This window comes from Hippocampus zosterae, chromosome 18 (genome assembly GCF_025434085.1).
Source record: "Hippocampus zosterae strain Florida chromosome 18, ASM2543408v3, whole genome shotgun sequence".
NCBI lineage: Eukaryota > Metazoa > Chordata > Actinopteri > Syngnathiformes > Syngnathidae > Hippocampus > Hippocampus zosterae.
Window position 1 is genome coordinate 11,979,926 of NC_067468.1, and position 16,822 is coordinate 11,996,747.

General features: G+C 45.8%; 4 protein-coding genes across 8 annotated transcripts; 1 reads left to right on the forward strand and 3 right to left on the reverse strand.

The window, feature by feature from the left end:
* Positions 1 to 66: 66 nt before the first annotated feature.
* On the reverse strand, positions 67 to 6,663 carry nln (neurolysin (metallopeptidase M3 family)). 2 transcript variants are annotated; one of them, XM_052051543.1, is made up of 12 exons: positions 4,769 to 6,663; positions 4,444 to 4,592; positions 4,251 to 4,358; positions 3,845 to 3,947; positions 3,574 to 3,737; positions 3,076 to 3,211; positions 1,873 to 2,239; positions 1,575 to 1,776; positions 1,237 to 1,423; positions 1,030 to 1,158; positions 716 to 852; positions 67 to 393 (listed from the first exon to the last, which is right to left on the reverse strand). In XM_052051543.1, the coding sequence occupies exons 1-12, from the start codon at positions 4,986 to 4,988 to the stop codon at positions 244 to 246; spliced, it is 2,052 nt and encodes a 683-aa protein (XP_051907503.1). In that variant the 5' UTR covers positions 4,989 to 6,663; the 3' UTR covers positions 67 to 243. The 2 variants fall into 2 exon arrangements, with proteins under 2 accessions (XP_051907503.1, XP_051907504.1); XM_052051544.1 differs by having other exon boundaries at positions 4,444 to 4,563; positions 4,769 to 4,913.
* Positions 5,935 to 9,492, forward strand: sgtb (small glutamine rich tetratricopeptide repeat co-chaperone beta). 2 transcript variants are annotated; one of them, XM_052051690.1, is made up of 12 exons: positions 5,935 to 6,042; positions 6,670 to 6,782; positions 6,843 to 6,946; positions 7,064 to 7,139; positions 7,252 to 7,351; positions 7,423 to 7,527; positions 7,619 to 7,757; positions 7,904 to 7,966; positions 8,051 to 8,088; positions 8,169 to 8,252; positions 8,425 to 8,544; positions 8,617 to 9,492. In XM_052051690.1, the coding sequence occupies exons 2-11, from the start codon at positions 6,683 to 6,685 to the stop codon at positions 8,534 to 8,536; spliced, it is 921 nt and encodes a 306-aa protein (XP_051907650.1). In that variant the 5' UTR covers positions 5,935 to 6,042; positions 6,670 to 6,682; the 3' UTR covers positions 8,537 to 8,544; positions 8,617 to 9,492. The 2 variants fall into 2 exon arrangements, 1 of the variants encoding a protein (XP_051907650.1); XR_007959860.1 differs by lacking the exon at positions 8,617 to 9,492 and having other exon boundaries at positions 8,169 to 8,316; positions 8,347 to 8,470.
* trappc13 (trafficking protein particle complex subunit 13) lies at positions 9,267 to 15,009 on the reverse strand. 3 transcript variants are annotated; one of them, XM_052051640.1, is made up of 13 exons: positions 14,850 to 15,009; positions 14,276 to 14,344; positions 13,899 to 13,998; positions 13,492 to 13,576; positions 13,286 to 13,413; positions 13,009 to 13,081; positions 12,787 to 12,831; positions 12,674 to 12,691; positions 11,529 to 11,662; positions 11,108 to 11,306; positions 10,358 to 10,458; positions 10,124 to 10,271; positions 9,267 to 9,822 (listed from the first exon to the last, which is right to left on the reverse strand). In XM_052051640.1, the coding sequence occupies exons 1-13, from the start codon at positions 14,893 to 14,895 to the stop codon at positions 9,730 to 9,732; spliced, it is 1,239 nt and encodes a 412-aa protein (XP_051907600.1). In that variant the 5' UTR covers positions 14,896 to 15,009; the 3' UTR covers positions 9,267 to 9,729. The 3 variants fall into 3 exon arrangements, with proteins under 3 accessions (XP_051907600.1, XP_051907601.1, XP_051907602.1); XM_052051641.1 differs by lacking the exon at positions 12,674 to 12,691; XM_052051642.1 differs by lacking the exon at positions 14,850 to 15,009 and having other exon boundaries at positions 14,250 to 14,344.
* Positions 15,010 to 15,196: 187 nt separating this feature from the next.
* Positions 15,197 to 16,678, reverse strand: LOC127591477 (lysosomal membrane ascorbate-dependent ferrireductase CYB561A3-like). The gene is made up of 5 exons (XM_052051698.1): positions 16,254 to 16,678; positions 15,902 to 16,110; positions 15,667 to 15,821; positions 15,425 to 15,587; positions 15,197 to 15,339 (listed from the first exon to the last, which is right to left on the reverse strand). The coding sequence occupies exons 1-5, from the start codon at positions 16,516 to 16,518 to the stop codon at positions 15,313 to 15,315; spliced, it is 819 nt and encodes a 272-aa protein (XP_051907658.1). The 5' UTR covers positions 16,519 to 16,678; the 3' UTR covers positions 15,197 to 15,312.
* Positions 16,679 to 16,822: the final 144 nt, after the last annotated feature.

Consider the following 16,822-nt stretch of genomic DNA (forward strand, 5'->3'; position numbering starts at 1 on the left):
GAGAAGACTATGTTTTTGTAAACCCAAAGAAAATCTTTTCAATGTGCTTCATTAATATCAAAGACATTGTAGTCGTCAAAGACCAATTGTGTTCTTTGTAAAGCTTAAAATACAATCGCATCTTCAAAAAGTTTTGCAAACATCATATGTAAACATCAAATACAGTATATGAAATGAAATGCACGCATACACGCGCACGCACACACACTCACACCCAATTTGGGTACTTTAAAAACTTTTGCATCACAATGTGGCGTTGGAAGGGCTTATCAGTCCCTTGCACTGGAAGAAGGCGTCCTGGCATGGCGCTCGGCCAAGGAAGCTTTGTAGCATGTCCATGCCATCTACTGAGCCTCCCGCCTCGAGGATGATGCGTCTGTACTCTTTCCCTACCTGTTTGACAAGCAGACAATGAATGAAGCTAACATTGATTTAACAAGGGGGTTGGGGGGGATTCGTTTTTCACATAGGGACAGGTATTTATTTTATTTTTGTGTGCCTTAATAAATTGGCATTTAGAAACACTTTTTCACACCACTATAGTCTGATTATTTGATTGAAAAAACTAACCCGTTAGATGAGTTGTCACTGGAAATTGAGCCACAATTTTTATATGTACCAACATTACCGAACTCGACACGTGTGGTTTTAGGCACATCAAAGACAATGTAGTGTTCACTGAGGTCCAAAATGAATGTTTTGGATTGGTACCCACTTTCGGGTTGAGGATTCCTTCCTTTTTAAAGCGACTGAAGTAGATGTCCATGGAGTAGACCTCGCTCCACAGATAGCTGTAGTACTGGCCGTCGTATCCTCCTGCCAGGTGGCCGAAGCTGGCCATCATGTTGGTGCCTGCCATCACAGTTGGCAGAGGTACTCACACTCTGTACTTAAGTAGAAGCACTGATATTCGTTCGGAAAAAAAAAAGAAGAAGAATTCTGGTCCAAGGTGATGTGGAGATTCAACTCCTTCAGTAAAAGGTCAAATGTACAGACTGAAATAAATACCGAAGGAGAGATGACACGGACCTTCTGTGGCAGGAACACCCAGGATATCCTGGCATAATTTTGCGAACACTGCGGCCGAGTCCGCGGTGGCGTTGGTGTGGAGCGATTGGTCCACCTTACTGAGGACCACCTGACGCAGGTTCATCAGCCCTGAAAAAAAAATGGCAGCGCAGACGTCAAACTTTGTGGCGTTCCCGTCCGAGTTTGCCAATCGAGCGTGGTTCCGACCCGTGTTGGCCACCCTGGACGCGATGAGCTTGTCGAGCAGCGGCTCCGGGATGGCCGAGCCGTCCTTGTAGTGGCGGGACATCCTCCTCAGGGGCTCCTTCTCCCACACCCAATTCTCAAGCATTTGAGACGGAACCTCCACAAAGTCCGTCTCCACCTGCGTGCCGCTGAATTCCGAAAAGGTCACCTTCGCAAGGCATCAAATCGAATTTGGGAGAGAATTTGATTCACCTAATGTACATGTTTTTGTAATCATCAGTCAGTATGCAGAAAGCACCGGTGTCAAAATCGAGGCCCGGGGGCCTGATGTGGCCCACAACATCATTTTATGCACTCACCTTGGAGCAAATCTCATGCATGACGTGTCCAAACTCGTGAAAGTACGTCTCCACCTCGTGGTGCTGCAGCAGTGAGGGCAGACCCCCGGCCGGTTTGGTGAAGTTGGCGACCAAAGCGGCCGCGGGGAGGAGTCGCCCTCCTTCGGCGCCCTTGCACCCGGGCTGCAGGGCGAAGCACGCTGCATGGCCGTACTTCCCCTCCCTAGCGGGAGAGGTGGGACTTAGTCACATGCAGTATGCGTGAAAACAAAACACGTGATCACTTTGGGAAGGAACCGGATGAGTGTTGAGGCCCCACCTGGGGTGCAGGTCCAGGTAGAAGCGTCCCATTTCCTCGCCGGTGTCAGCGTCATGGGCATCATAAACGCGGACGTCCTGTTGCCACACGGACGCCGACAGCACCCGGCTGAAGCGTAGCCCCAGCAGGTCTCGGTAGATCCCGAGGAGGCCTTCCGTGACTGCGTCCAGCGGGAAGTACTCAAGAAGTTTGTCCTTGTCGACGGCAAACTTGCGCCGCTCGACTTGGTCCATGTAGTAGGGCAGATCCCACGCGTTCAGACGGCCGTCGAAACACCGACCGCTCGTCAGGCACTCGCGCTTCTTCAACGCCATCATGTACTTCCGCTCCCGCGCCCCAACCGGCTCCAGAGTCTTCTGGAGGGCATCTAGGATGGAGAAGGGGTCGGGTTTCACATCAGTGGGGTTCGAGATCATTTTAAAATTGGAGTTTAGGTGCTCATTTCAACCCCAAAAAGGGTTTCAAACAAGCGGAGGGGTTCAAGTGAGGGTTTCAAGACCCTTGTTGGGGTTTCAAATAACGTTTCGGGTTTGAAATTAGGGCTCCAATCTCGAGGTAGGGTTTCAAAGTATGGTTTAAAAATAGTGTCCAATTAGGGTTTTAGTGAGTTAGGGCCTCCCAAAAGGGTTTCAAACAGGGTTAGGTTTTGAAGACAGCTTTATTGTTTAAAGGTGTCAAGACTGTCAGGGTTCCAAGACTCTGTCAGAGTTTCAAAGTAAGGTTTCCATCCAGAGTCTGGGTTTCAAACAAGGGTTGGAGATTCACTTTAAAAGTTTCAGACCTCTGTTGGGGTTTAAAAGTAGGGTATCAAATATAAGGGGTAGGGCTTCAAATTACGGTTTCTAGTCTGTTAGTGTTTCGAATAAGGCGTAGGGTTTGAAACAAAGGTTAGGATTTGAAATTTGAGTTTAAAATGAGCTAAGGTGAGAAATGAGGCTTTTAATACAGAGATAGGGTTTCAAGAGAGCATTCGAGCTTCAAATCACGGTTTAAGCCTGTTCAAGGTTTTTAAGTTCATTTCAAATTAGCCGCGATTACTGTTTTGAAGTTTGGGTTTTAAGTCTAGGTTCAAATTTCAAAGCAGGGTTCCAAGTTAGGGTAGGTGTTTTAGTTTGGGAGTCAAAGTCGGGAGTACAACTTTTAAGTATTTTAGCACATGAGTGTTTGGTTTAAGGTTCGTGAGCTAATGTCATCATGAATTACTGAGGAAGGCGTCGACGTTGGCGACATTCTTGGCCACGTTGACCTCCAGCACGTAGTCGGCGTGGCAGCTGTAGCCCAGCAGAGCTGCCAACTCGGCACGCAGCGCCACCAAACGTTCCAGGATGATCGTGTTCGCCTGCCAGACAAATCACATACGGATAACTGGATTAGATTAGAGATCCACAATGGCGTTTGAAGCTGGGTTTGGTTTCAGAGTGAGGTCGGCGGGTCTAGGGTTTCAAGTCGGAGTTAGGGTGTCAAGACGGGCGTAGAGTTTCAAACGCCTGGGTTGTGGTTTCCAGCCAATTTCACCTAATGGACATGTTTTTGTAATCATCAGTCAGTATGCAGAAAGCACCGGTGTCAAAATCGAGGCCCAGGGGCCTGATGTGGCCCACAACATCTGGTTTGAAGACCAGATTACAGGCTTTCACTGAGTCGGGTCTCTAGTCAGGATGTGTTTTTTTTTCCTTTGGCTTTTTGCCGAACTTCTGTTACCTCTTTGCACCTGCTGTGAAACGCCGTCTCCATCTTCCGCCGTGTCTCGGGATCGCGGCAACGTTTCATGACGGGAAAATAGTGAGGATAGGCCAGAGTCACCTTGTACGCACCGGACGCCTCATCCGCATCCAGACCCGACAGAAAGCTCTCGGACATACCGTCTAGGCAGGGCAAAAGACAAGTCAAGGCACCGTAAATGTGTGTGTGAAAGAAGTAACGCGCGTTTGTATGAAGTGTGTAAGTGCAGTGTGTGTACGCGTTTACCGACCCAGCTGCTGCCGCGAGACGAGTAGGAACGTGTTGTCCTCATTCAGGTTCTTGTTGAACTCGATGGAGAGCTCGGAGATCAGCTTGGATGTTTTTTGGATTTTCTTTGGATGACAAAAAAAGTCTCAAAGAGGTTAAGGTTTCCGAGTAGGGCTTCAAGACAGCGTTGGGGTTCCAGGTCGGGGTAGGGGTTTCAAATGAGCGATAGGGTTCTAAAAGGGGATGAAGAGTTTCCAATCTGGGATAGAATTTCACATTACGGTTTCAACCCTGGGGTAGGGTTTTGAAATTAGTTCAAGTTTACAAGCCTGGAATTAGGGTTTCAAAACACTTTGAGGCCCATCAGTCAGGCCGAAACCAATTTTGTAGAAAGAAGAACAAGCAAGCAGTCTGGAAGATGGCGTCACCTCTCTTGTCTCTGCACACAGATGTAGTCCGTTCCGCCTGCCCGACGCCACCAGTCGGTCCAAGAACCGTTTTTCCTCCCGCGACACGTTTTCGTCCGGGAGCTTCTTCTGCTCACAAAAATGCAACTCGTGTCAAGGGAGCGTCGCTGTGCAACTCGACAGGATTGACCGACCACCTTTGGGGCTTGACAACCTGCAAGGCGGCGATTCGGAGGAAGACGTCGTGCCTCATGCTCAGTTCCACGTCCAAGTGGCAGAGACGTTTGTCGGCCTGGGCGCTGGCCAATCGAACGGCCCGACACGGGCTCACGTACTGCGGGAAGTCCAAAGCGTGACGGCGCGCTGGGGACAAGCGACAGCAAGCCACAAGGAACACTTGGGGAAACCTGCAAGGTTTCGACTCACCCTTAAGTGTGTTTCGGCGTGTTGTGTGGTGTGTCTTGTGACTACGATAACTGCCCAATTAATTGAAAAAAATCTAAAGTAGCAGAACACAAAAGAAGCATTTGTGGGCTGACCTGCGTAATGGATCTTGATGTTGGCGAGTGCCCTCAGCGTGTTCTCAACGGAGACAGCGTCCAAGCAGAGGCGCCCAATCTCGTCGTAGACCTTAGTCACAGTGCCGATCAAGCGTTCGGTGTCTGCGGCGATATCCTCTGGCGACCGGTCCCACCTCAGCGGGATACTGTGAGTGTAGGCCCGTGCGGGACGCTGTGCCGTGCCGTTGAGGATAGTCATTCTCCACACGGGGTCTCTGCACAGAGTGACAGACGCTCCGCTCGCAAAGGGTCATGGTGCTCAACGGACGGACGGCATATTTCTGGAATGTGGCTCTCAGAATTCTTTCCGTGCTAAGCGGCGACCGATTCCCCCCCCCGCTGCGATGGGTCGGGTTGCAGTCGGACATTGAGGAACATGACACCTCGCCAGGACTGCAAAAACGGCGGTCATTAAAAGATGACTGCTGATTAATTGCAACGACGTGTTTACAACAAGCTTACACACTCGTCAAATGATTACTACTGATTGTTCCTTACACGCTACATCACGCACCTCATAATAAGCACCATATAGGCACCCGCACACACTTTGGCTTTAACCTTCTTGCTAGGTCATGCTAGTGTCATTCTACGCTGCCCGAGTGCATGTGTGTTTTATAGTGCGCGTTTAGTAGCTCATATTAGTCAAGTAGCGTGCATGTGTTGTGCAAAAAAAGTTTGTCTGTGTGTAATGTATGTTATCTACTGTAGCAGAGTGAATGTTGTGCAATGTGTAGTGTGTGACGTTCAATTTTTGTGTTGTGAGTTATGTAGTACAGTATTTGGGTTGTGTTGCATTATTTTGTGAGCACGAGCAAAACTCATAGTGAGTGTGCCATGCAATGTGTAGCGTTGTGCAGTGTGTGTAAGCGTTGTGCATATTGTGCAAGGAGGAATACATTTATAGTATCCTCAGTAGTTACTCTGTTATGTAGTGTGTTGTGTAGTGTGTGTTACTTTGTACGTGTGTTGTGTGTTTAGTGCAATACGCCAAGTAGTGTGTCTTCAGTATTGTGTGTGTGTGTGTGCACGATGAGCATAATTGAAAATGAAAACATAAATAACTGGGAAAATAAAACAGACGACTTTTCAGGCCGTCGTCGCGGCAACAGTCGCAGCTTGTCAATCACGCACTCTTATTTCGCCGTCACTTCCGGTATGAGCGCCCGCGCACGTTCATGAGCACGGGAGAACAAGGCTCTCTAGCAGTCCCGGGCGCGAGTAACGGCGACTGCTGAGCGGCCACGGCTCGGGTAAGAGAATGACGCAAACAACATCTTTTGACGTGATTTCATCAACCATGCTGGCATTCGGATTTGTTTGTCGCTGCTATGCATTCCTTGTTCGTCGTGTGACCGTCGCGTCGCGAGGAATCGTGCTCGGCCGAGGCAGAGACGCCCATTTTAGCCATTGCACTTGGCTAAGAAGAATTGTGCATCAACCCTAAAATTACATGCGACTCGGTGACGTCACAACCCGTGTGTCAATACTCGTCGAGAGGAAGGATAGGGTGCGGATGCGTATGCTTGCCGCACGTGACCACCTTTCCCGCGTGCACTGGTTTGCACCTGCTACCGTTGATGTCATCACCACGTAACCAGGATCGTCTGTACGTCATTACGTTTAATTGTGCTTATGGAGCTAAACTTCAGTAGAATGGCACACTCAGTTTAAATTCTCTCACTTTGGGACAGTTCAAAATGATTGAGGTAGTTATGCTATGAGGCTAAAGATGTGATTGAATTAATTTCTTTCCCGTGACGTCACTCACCGCTGGACTCGCCCGCCATGTCGGAAGTCAAATTTGAAAAAAGTAGTGAGTAGCGAAACTCACAAGTTATCATCAAAGTAAAATTTGAGGTGTGTGCGTGTGTGTGCAGTTTGTCGCGAAACATGGCGGTGGAGAAGCGCCTGGCGTTTTCTATCATCCAGTTCCTACGGGATCAGACACATGGCGGCACATTGAATTCCGACGAGCAGGAGAGCCTTGAAGGTACGGTGGACGCCTGGTAATGGTGATCAGAACCGGCATGAAAGTCTGCTTTTGTCGCAGTTGCCATCCAATGTCTTGAGACCACCTTTAAGATCAGCGCTAGCGACAGCCACTTGGTGGCGCCGCAACCTCTCATGGAGGTCTTCCTCAACTCTCTGCTCAAGGTGAGCGTCCATTTTGTTTCACATTACAAGATTCCGTTGCCGGGATGTTGGCGATACCAATGAAAACCAATCATCACCGCCACTTGATGACCAATCGTTTTGTCATATTTCCCTTAGAACGACAACCTGAGTTTGCCGGCGACGACGCCGTCGCCCGAAGATGCCGAACGAGCTGAGCAGCTCAAGAACGAAGGTGAAAAGATACAATTTGATTGGTCGACTGATGTTCCAACCTATGTGATTGGTCTGCATGCATCTGGAATTGACCATTCAAAAAGGCCAGTGACACAATCGTCTATTTTCAGGGAACAATCACATGAAGGAGGAAAACTACCGTTGCGCGGTGGAGTGCTACACCAAGGCCATCGACTTGGACCTGAGGAACGCTGTCTACTATTGCAACAGGTTTTAGCCACGAGTTACGGTCACGCTCAGGCTAGGTAATGCTAATTAATGCTAACGCTGTGGTCGTGCAGGGCGGCCGCTCACAGTAAATTGGGCGACTACACGGAGGCGACGGGCGACTGCGAGCGAGCCATCGGGATCGATCCCAGCTACAGCAAAGCATACGGCAGGATGGGGTAAGTCAAGGAAAAAATTACACGCCCCCCAAAAAGGAACATAAATTGTACACTTAAAAATAACCGTGTTTGGGATTTTGTGTGCTCGCAGCCTGGCACTAACAGCCATGAACAAATACCCCGAGGCAATTTCTTACTTCAAGAAGGCACTGGTGCTGGACCCGGACAACGACACTTACAAGTCCAACCTGAAGGTGGCAGAGCAGAAGCAGAAGGAAGTTAGCAGTCCCGTAAGTGCAAGACATCATAATACAATGATGATAAAATCGAACAAAATGTAAATAAAATGCATAAATAAATATGTAATCTTTTTCTATGTACTTTCTCATTTATTTGTTGCCACACTCTTCCTCCTCCTCATGTCCCGTGTATGTAGATAGCCGCAGGTTTGGGATTCGACATGGCCAGTTTAATCAACAACCCTGCCTTCATCAGCATGGTAAGCGAAGGTCTTTCTTATACGGTCGTTGCGATTGTCACAAAGCAAAACAATAACAGACATGCTTTCTTCCTGTGTTGGTAGGCAGCCAGTGTGATGCAGAACCAACAGGTGCAGCAGCTGTGAGTGTTGGCGCTAGCTCTGTCTTAGCTTTGAGATGAGCTTAGCTTTTCGCGTCTCACTTCCTCGTCGTCATTGTCAGAATGTCGGGAATGATGGCCAACGCTGTGGGAGGACCGGCCGCCGGAGTGGGAGGTCTGACAGACATTTCCAGTCTGATTGAAGCGTAAGGACAACTTCTGGACCAATAAACACTACCTCTACAGTCACGTAGCTAATTAAAATAGATAGTTCCAGAAATAGTACCTGTTAGTTCCAAGAGATACTAACTGTGGATGAATGGCAGGAGCATGACGACGCCCCCTCCCCAATAAGTGTTGCTTGTCCTTTTCCACCAGGGGGCAGCAGTTTGCCCAGCAGATCCAGCAGCAGAACCCTGAGCTCATCGAACAGTTACGCAATCACATCCGGAGTCGATCGTTCAGCGGCAGCGCCGAGGAGCACTCGTGATGCCTCAGGTTGGTGAGTGTGTTCGATTACCACACGTTCAGCTTTTTAAAGATCATCCCCGCCCCTTTCCAAAATTACAGCCACACCTAACTGAGCCAACTCTCCTACGCTGGACCCTGTGAGATAATTGACAGCTGTATGGAAGACATGACATGAGTGCAGTGGCACTTTGATTTTTGACTTGTGGATTTTTTTTTCCCCCCTTGCTTTGTATTTTCCAAACCAAAATTTGAGACACAAGTAAAACGAACGGGACAAATTCTTCTCGTAAATCAAGGCACCACTGCATCACGTGAGGTCTACTGTTGCTTTTTAGTCATGTGACTGACACGCCTGCATTGTGACATTGTCATTGCACTTTAGCGCCACGAAATAAGGAAAAAAAAAAAGAATCAAGAATAATGAACACTTAAAAAATGTGTGTATGTTGTATAAATGTAAGGTTGCTCCTCCTGCATGCTTTCAAACTGGTATTTGGCATCAGAAGCTTTATGGAAACTAGCCAGCAAGACCAGCAGTGGGCTAACTCCATTTTGAGTCATTTTGCAGGAAAGTGAAGTTTTATTGTTAGTGCATAATGATTGCCAACTAAAGATTTCGTGCATTACTGGTCCCTTACTGGTCCAAGTCCAAACAATTGTCTAGTCTTTCACTTTTTCAAGAAAAATGAGAAATTACATTCACTGAAGCTAACTTGGAGATGGACCGACACCCAAGCTTCAATTTTTTATTTATCCTGAGCATAATATTGGGCTCCCATTTGTCAAAATTGTGATGAAACTTTGATTTAGACCTAAAGTCATCAAGAATTTACACCCTTTTTCGAATTTCTGCACTTACCTCAAAATTGGACAAAACATGGAGTTAGCTCACTCTAGTTTCCAGCTGCTCAAATCAGCACTGCTGGGCCAGGAAGATGCTTCCTTCCAATAAAAATATAATGTTATGAAAACCAACTCTTTTGTCATCTTTTACAATATTGTTTAAAAGACAGAACTCTTGTGAATTGCATTTAAACATCTCCGCAATTCGGCAAGTTTATTAACACATATTCACATTTTCAAAGAATCTCATTATTCACAACCATTTCAATGAGCATTAAAACACAGTGTGCAGTGTGTGAAGCACACCATCAGTCCATTGTAAATAAAGCTGGTTTAAAAAAACACCCCAAAAAGTTAAAAAGTCAGTCGCTAGGACGGACAAACCACGCACACTTGAGCCACGTCGTCGTATTCGTACGTACGCTTCAGGAACGAGTCTGTAAGCCTCAGACCGGAAATAGTCTGAAACAAATAAAAAAAACAAAATGTTTTTCCATATCCTTGATTTCCAGCTTCGGGTCCATGTACTAGTACACTTTTAATCCTCACTAGCAAGACAATTCAGCGCACTCACTAGTAGAACAATGATACCAACTAGTGCCACTTTTGGCTTCCTCATAATTAAACCTGACAAGTGAACTACTGCACCGCACTGGTCACACTACAAAGCACAACTTCTAGGCATGTCTCAGTCATTAGGAGACTCCTTATCAAGTATACGGAATACATTTTCAAATGGTTTTGCATACGAGTTGCACTGTACCTGGAGTCCCTGGACAGACGCCAGTAGCGTGAGGGGGAGTGAAAGTGACGCCCCGGGGCTCAGCTTGCCCAGAGGTCGACCAGACACGCCGCACCAGTGGACGGATGCAGTGTTGATCATGTCCACGAGAAGGTCCATGGTCCTTTCGCTACACGCGTGCACACACAAACAATCCCGTGTGAGTGTTGAGGAGGTGCGAGGTCAGATGAAGTTGCCCGATTGTTGTTTCCTGACCTGCAGTTGGTGATTTTACATCTGATGTCAAAAGGTTCTTCCAGGTTGACTGTGTCGGGAATGACCTCCATGGAGAGGCGAATGTCTCCATAGCCTGGAGCCTGGCACACGCGTTCAGTATACAATTAGAGAAATGATAGCCTACACTGAAAGTACACAGGCATGAGAAACATTCAATAGGATGAGAATGTGAATTATGATGAAAGCATGCCAAATGAGGGAGTTTAATTAAATCGGATGAAAATGTAGAATGTACGAACTGAGGGGAGTCACCTTCATTTAGTCAGGCCAGAGCCCTGTCTAATAAAACGCGCTTTGCTGCTTCCTTGTGGCATCTATTAGGCAATTATACATTTTGAGTCCTTTCGTATTTGTTAAACTTTCTAACAAAGTATTTTGTTTTCTTTAATTGCCATCATCTTTGTCTTACGTTGTAATGTTAACACATTAAAATGAATAAAATTGTCATCTTTTTGACCATTTTAAATGCGCAACCGGCCAATTAAATTGGTTGGCTGTGTTACCAGATAGGCCCTATTAAATTTGCGACATTAGGTGAATAAATGATTTAATATCGTAATTAGAGGTGTACAGGCATGAACTATGATGTAAATGTGCTCCATTAGAGGTATTTACATTAAATACGGTATAGATATGGAACAGGGTTGCAGAGTTTTATTAGGATAAGCCCCTTGAAATGTTTCATCTGGTTTTAGGGGGTTGGGTTGGGGCGGGTCGATTGGGGAGTACCATCCTCTGCAGCTGGCTGGTCTGCAGACGTCCCCGCTCGCCCAAGTTGGTCTTCCACACGATGTCCAGTTTTCCGATGACGGTGACGCCCTTGATGACGCCGGCCTTCTCGGCGTACTCGGGCTTGGGCGTCAGGCAGTAGAGGTACTGGCGCGTGTCCATCGGCTGCAGGTAGGACATCTTGCCAAACGTTGACACCCTGAGGAGAAAGGGACCAAAAGAACAAAAATTCAGACTACACTGGAAAAAAAAATCTGAAAACACAATTTGATGCAGTCGTCCAAGTAAAAATTGACAGTGGAAGAAAGGAAAGATAGAAAATGACAAATAGGAACTAAATCAGCACCAATCTCTCACCCTCTTTAAAACACAAGGATTTGTATTTCTACTTCAGTGAGGCGTGTCAGTACTTGAGCCGTACCCGTGGTCTTGGTGCGTGACGGTGTTGAGCTCGGTCACGTTGTACATCATGGACGGCTCCAGCGACACCTTCTCCATGAACATGGGCGACGTGGTGATGTTCTGGATCTGGGCTTCTAGGAACACTTCGTCCGTCTGGGGCGGAGAGGGCGGCATGCAGACGGTTATGGGGAGGCAGAGTCTCCAACACGGATTCGGGGCGGGTGGAAGTATATATTTGGATGTTTTGTATTTTTGTGACCTTCCAATGTTCAGAAAATAATAAACCGGGTCAGCTATAAATCATGTGATCGACCCCAATTTCCGATCACGTGATCGGAATGGGAAATCCCTATACAATAAAGTACTCCTTAATCCAGTTAATAAGTTTGATTGTATTGTGATGGGGAACATTTAACAAAGAGATTTACATTAGGCCCAATGTAGAAAAAAAAATCATGACAATAATTCATTTGCTGACAATGGAAATGAATCATCTGGTGCTATAAATATACTGCCTGCTAATTTGAGAAGTTTTCATTGTTTTTATTTATTATGTGTGATGATTGGGTGTTCGTGGTCAAAAGCAGCAGTTGAACGCAACATTTCTCAGCCAGTTAAGATTAGCTCATTAGCATTAGCTCATGCCACCAGCTGCCACCGACTGAGGCCGCCGTGACGTTCCATGCAGAAGCCGGTGTGGCCCACTCCCTCCTCACACACTCCAGATTGTCTTTATCATCAAATTTACAATTATTCAGATCTTAGAATAGTGATTTCAATTCAACACATTTAATTACACTCAAGTGTACAAACACTCACACTGCTCATCACATTTACACACACACACGCAAGTATACATAAACTCAGATACACACGCACAGACTCACGTTTGCTCGCAATCACTAATGCACAGACATACTGGGCTCACACACACACGCACGCACACAAAAGCACCCCGTGCAAAAGGAAGTGTGGCGAAGGTGTGTGTGCAAACAACAACAATGGGAAGCTTCCCAATTGTGCTCTTCCAGCTAGCGGTTACGTCAATTTAATAATAATAATAATAAAAATTCAGTTGAATATTACTGCCATTGTTGTTTGCTTCCACCCGCAAGCGGCGTGAAAAAGACAGGCGATGAGAACAGAAAAAGGAAAGCAATTTACCACGGAACTGAGGTCACTCTAATGGAGAAAATGAACATAAAAGGACACAATGAACACATGCCAAACGTGATGTAGGCTAACAAGCGAATGGACTAACTAGATGGGGAACGTACCTCGGCGTTGTAGAACTTTGTCTTGACGTCCAGGGGCTTGAGGACCTGATTGAAGAGAGAATGTAGACTGAACGTCTCCATCGCTCGGCAGCAGAACAAAAAAACAAAAGAAAAAAAAAGAAAGGAAGAAAGCATGACGGTGCAACGAAGGAGTGTTCCGTTGGGTGCTTATGGCGGGTGCTTATGACATGCCTCAAGGACGCGTTAAGTGAACTGCTTCACCTGGAATTTGAAGAACTTGCGGAAGTAGAGCTTCTCTCCGTACTGTGTGGTGTAGCTCACGGCGCACACCAGGCTGCAAACAAACACAAAGGCCACCATTTAGCGGACGCAAGTGCAACAAAAAATAGTGTACAAATCACACCGCCATGCTTCTAAACATTTTTTAACCCTAAAAAACAATCCAAAAAAAAACCCGGACAAACCTCAGATCAATCCGGGATGCCACCACCCCAAAAAATATTTTTTTTGAATTGTATATTAAGGTCAGATGGCTCACATGTGTGTTCCGATCTCTTTGACTTCATGGTGGATGACATCATCGATGCAGCACTCAGGTTTGAGTTCAGCCACAGTTGAGTTGGATGCTGACAAGTTGAGTCTTTGAGAGCTGGTCTGCAAGTCGGCCTACGGAGGAGCACATGGCACCGATGGAGGTTGAGGAGGATAATTGCTTTATCTTACCCATTCTTGCTGTTGATTTACCTTAACCAGAATATCCTTGACCACCTGACTGCTGTCATTGTGCACGCTGATGTAGCTGGAAAAGGTCTCACCCAGGAAGATGTTGCTACCAGGAGATGACAGGAATTCGATTGATATTTTGATTTTTAAATTTTTATTGAATGAAATGTTTACATAGAAATCCAAAGGAAATAAAATAATAATACAATGAATTAAAGTAATTAAATACAAAATAAATGAGAATACAATAAAAAATATTAAACGTCAACCTAACTTCAGTTGAGATTTTAAATGAACTAAATAAACCTAAATTGAATTAAAATAATTTGAAAACGTATTTTAAAGACTAGTTCAAAATAATAAATATTATGTAATAAAAATGAAAATCTAATCAAAATTTAAATGTCATAAACGTTTGGATGACTCACCCAAAGTTCTGCGGCAGTGTGAGCATCTCGCCCAACATGAGTGTCTCGGCGCCCTTGATGGTGGACGGATCGTCTTGCATGAGGCGCCCAAAGAGGTCACCTGTCGTTGAAAACCACGAAGGCAAAATGAGGCACACATGATGATGTAAAAGAATTATTAATGTAAGATTTTTCCCCCCCCCCTCACTGAATAAATGCACTTGAATCAATGGTTGGGAGTTTCCTCTTTTTTGTAATTTTGCTCCCATATTTTTAGGGGGCAAAATAAATTACTGTAAGCTAAAGAACACATCTTAATTGTGAGTGCCAATAGGTCCGGAGGGCACTGCACATTCAAATGCATTTGCATGCCTTGTCAAAGAAGGTGTAATGATGACCTGGCAGGTCTCGCGCTTCACATGTCACTGGCAGGTTGGTAAACAGAGTTGGTTTGGTCAGTCGCATTACTGGGGAAAAAAAGACATTTTTATGCATTATTATTTCCATATGTACCCTTCTATTGACCGGGAAAAGGCGATTGTTTGTCTACAGTTATCCTACCATTGGCTGGTGACCAGCCCATAAGCACAATTATGAAGATAAGCGCAATATAAAACAGATGAGTGTCTCTATTGCGAGACAAATAAATGGTTTCTTATCTTGTCTTAATGACAAGTTTATTTTTCTGTCGCGCCTGTCAAGAGAGCCGAAAGGACTGTGTTAATAACTATTGCAAAGGACGAAGCTAAAAAATAATGACTTTCTGCCATATTGAAGTGTCAGCACACCATAGCTCACACACATAAAATATCATCCTGTCATATAAGCATAAATGTGTACGTAGATAAACTAAAATTAGAGCGGTAGTAGGCAGCACCAGATGACGAACACCAGTCTGCTTCTACGACGTTTAAAACTAAATTTCCCAATTGAAATGTAAATATTTAAAGTACTAAATGAGTTTTAAAGTACCTTTTAATGCGAGCAGGTGTTCCTGTTTGGCCTGACTTACATCCATGTTGAAACAAAACGGCTTTTATCCAGGGACGCTAGCCCCGGATGAAGCTAACAGCTGTGACGGCAGGCTGGTCCACGTGACCGGATATACGCATCTTCTTCTTCGTTAATTGTGGTTCAGTGTGCACAATGCTGCCCTCCACACGCGCCAAACGGGTACTACAACTACTTCTACTACTACTACTACTTCTACTACTGATGATAATAATAAAATGTGGAAAAAAGAAAAAAATAACCAAAAGACTGCTAAAAAAGAAATGTAATAAATAAATACACACACACACGTTAAATAAATAGGACAATATAGGACAGACATTTTTTTATTAACACAAGCATCACTAAGTACAATCGTAAATGCATGATTAAATGTCGTATTTTAAATTTTAATGTTTTCTGACACTTTCTTTTGTTGTGGTCCTTAAGTGGCTTCCTCTCTCAGCAAAATCTGGAAACAATAAAAACAAATCAGAATATGATTCATTTTCTATGACCTTTTCTTTGACATTTAACAAGGAGAAAGTCCTTCTCACCGGAGCGGCTTCGTCGTTGGTGTTGGCGTTGGGACGTCGCCAGTCGGCTTTGGACAGAATCCCGAACACGAGATAGCTGAATACCACAATCATGATACCCAGCATATTGGCAAACAGCGCCTCCGCAGGCAGTGAGCTGTAAGCTTTTGCTGATACGCCGTCGCTAACAAACACCAAAGAGCAAAAAAAAATAAAAATGAGTGCCTTCATATGTGTCCCGAAGACGTCATTGAAAGCCTCACAGTGCAAAGAAAAGCTGCTCGTTGATTCCACTGATGCAGGCGGCCAGAGTGAGCAGCAGTACCGCTTGTCCCGTCCACACGTGAATCCCCTTCAGGTAGTGACTCAACCGCGGCGCAGAACATGGCAGCAAAAAGCCAACCAGTCCCAGGAACCACTGTGGATGAAAGAAGGCATGTCCACAGAGATGACATGAAAGCGGACTCAAATCATTTTGTCAAGTCAGCGTATTCTTACCTGCCACGCAAACGTTACCACGGCGCTCATTCCCACCCAGCTGTGCAAGGAGTACATTGAGGGGATGTTCAGGGTGCTGTGCACGTTAAAGACGGCGTACAGGCCGACGATGGCAAGCACCAAAGCGGCCAGCATCAGTCCTGCGTGGACCAGCTTCCATGCGATCTTCTTCTGAGACCACCCCCAAGGCACACGGAACAGGACGGCGGCTGCATACAATACAAGGATAGAATACATCATAGTCAGGGAATTTATCACTTGTGCTATATTAGGCTGAAGTCAAAAGTGTTGTTAGCTAATTCGTTGGTCTGTATGTACTACAAATCCCCTTAAATGGACAGCCGTGACTCACCGAAGCCATAAAGGACCAGCAGTCCGCTGATCATGAGGACGGGATGCCAGCTGAACTGGGCCTCACTTCCATCCCACGCGAACCCTCCGCGCCAGCGCCAGTTCCAGAAGACAACCATGATCACGCACAGGAGGCCCATGTTGATGCACAGACACCAGGACATGTAGAAGGACTCCGACGCTCCCATTGTAAAGTGTCCCACTCTACCACCTCCTCGGTTGGACTCCACAGCAGTGGCACGGCCAATGGATTGTCTCGCATCCATAAAATGTCAGAAGCCGTGATAGGCAGTCAGGAGGGAGACTGCAATCACATCATCTCTGACTTCCTGATTGATTTTTTTCACTGTTTATTCTCATAAACAACACGCTGAGTCATACGTGTATAGCCAGCGAAGTAGCGACCATGCTAACGTTTTCTTGCATGTTGATTAGCGACCACAAATGATATGTACTTGTTCATAATGAGGAAAAGAACAACAATGCTAATAGTGCTAATGCTCCCCTCAAGACCCAGGTTAGCTCATAGAGAGCAAATTAGGTCTCACATAAATAATTTTTGGGGTGTCT

Excerpts from the sequence above, each read along its gene's own strand:
- trappc13 (XM_052051640.1), bottom strand. The coding sequence starts at position 14,895 with ATGGATGTAAGTCAGGCCAAACAGGAACACCTGCTCGCATTAAAAG. Across the intron at positions 13,414-13,491 it reads TCAAGGATATTCTGGTTAAG|GCCGACTTGCAGACCAGCTC; the intron begins GTAAATCAACAG and ends GCTCCTCCGTAG. Across the intron at positions 10,272-10,357 it reads TGTAAAATCACCAACTGCAG|CGAAAGGACCATGGACCTTC; the intron begins GTCAGGAAACAA and ends GCACGCGTGTAG.
- nln (XM_052051543.1), bottom strand. The coding sequence starts at position 4,988 with ATGACTATCCTCAACGGCACGGCACAGCGTCCCGCACGGGCCTACACT. Across the intron at positions 3,948-4,250 it reads TGTGTGCAGAGACAAGAGAG|AAAATCCAAAAAACATCCAA; the intron begins GTGACGCCATCT and ends TGTCATCCAAAG. Across the intron at positions 1,424-1,574 it reads TGCATGAGATTTGCTCCAAG|GTGACCTTTTCGGAATTCAG; the intron begins GTGAGTGCATAA and ends TGCCTTGCGAAG.
- LOC127591477 (XM_052051698.1), bottom strand. The coding sequence starts at position 16,518 with ATGGATGCGAGACAATCCATTGGCCGTGCCACTGCTGTGGAGTCCAAC. Across the intron at positions 15,588-15,666 it reads GAGCAGCTTTTCTTTGCACT|CGACGGCGTATCAGCAAAAG; the intron begins GTGAGGCTTTCA and ends GGTGTTTGTTAG. Across the intron at positions 15,340-15,424 it reads CCAACGACGAAGCCGCTCCG|ATTTTGCTGAGAGAGGAAGC; the intron begins GTGAGAAGGACT and ends TATTGTTTCCAG.
- sgtb (XM_052051690.1), top strand. The coding sequence starts at position 6,683 with ATGGCGGTGGAGAAGCGCCTGGCGTTTTCTATCATCCAGTTCCTACGG. Across the intron at positions 7,352-7,422 it reads GCTGTCTACTATTGCAACAG|GGCGGCCGCTCACAGTAAAT; the intron begins GTTTTAGCCACG and ends GTGGTCGTGCAG. Across the intron at positions 7,758-7,903 it reads AGAAGGAAGTTAGCAGTCCC|ATAGCCGCAGGTTTGGGATT; the intron begins GTAAGTGCAAGA and ends CCGTGTATGTAG.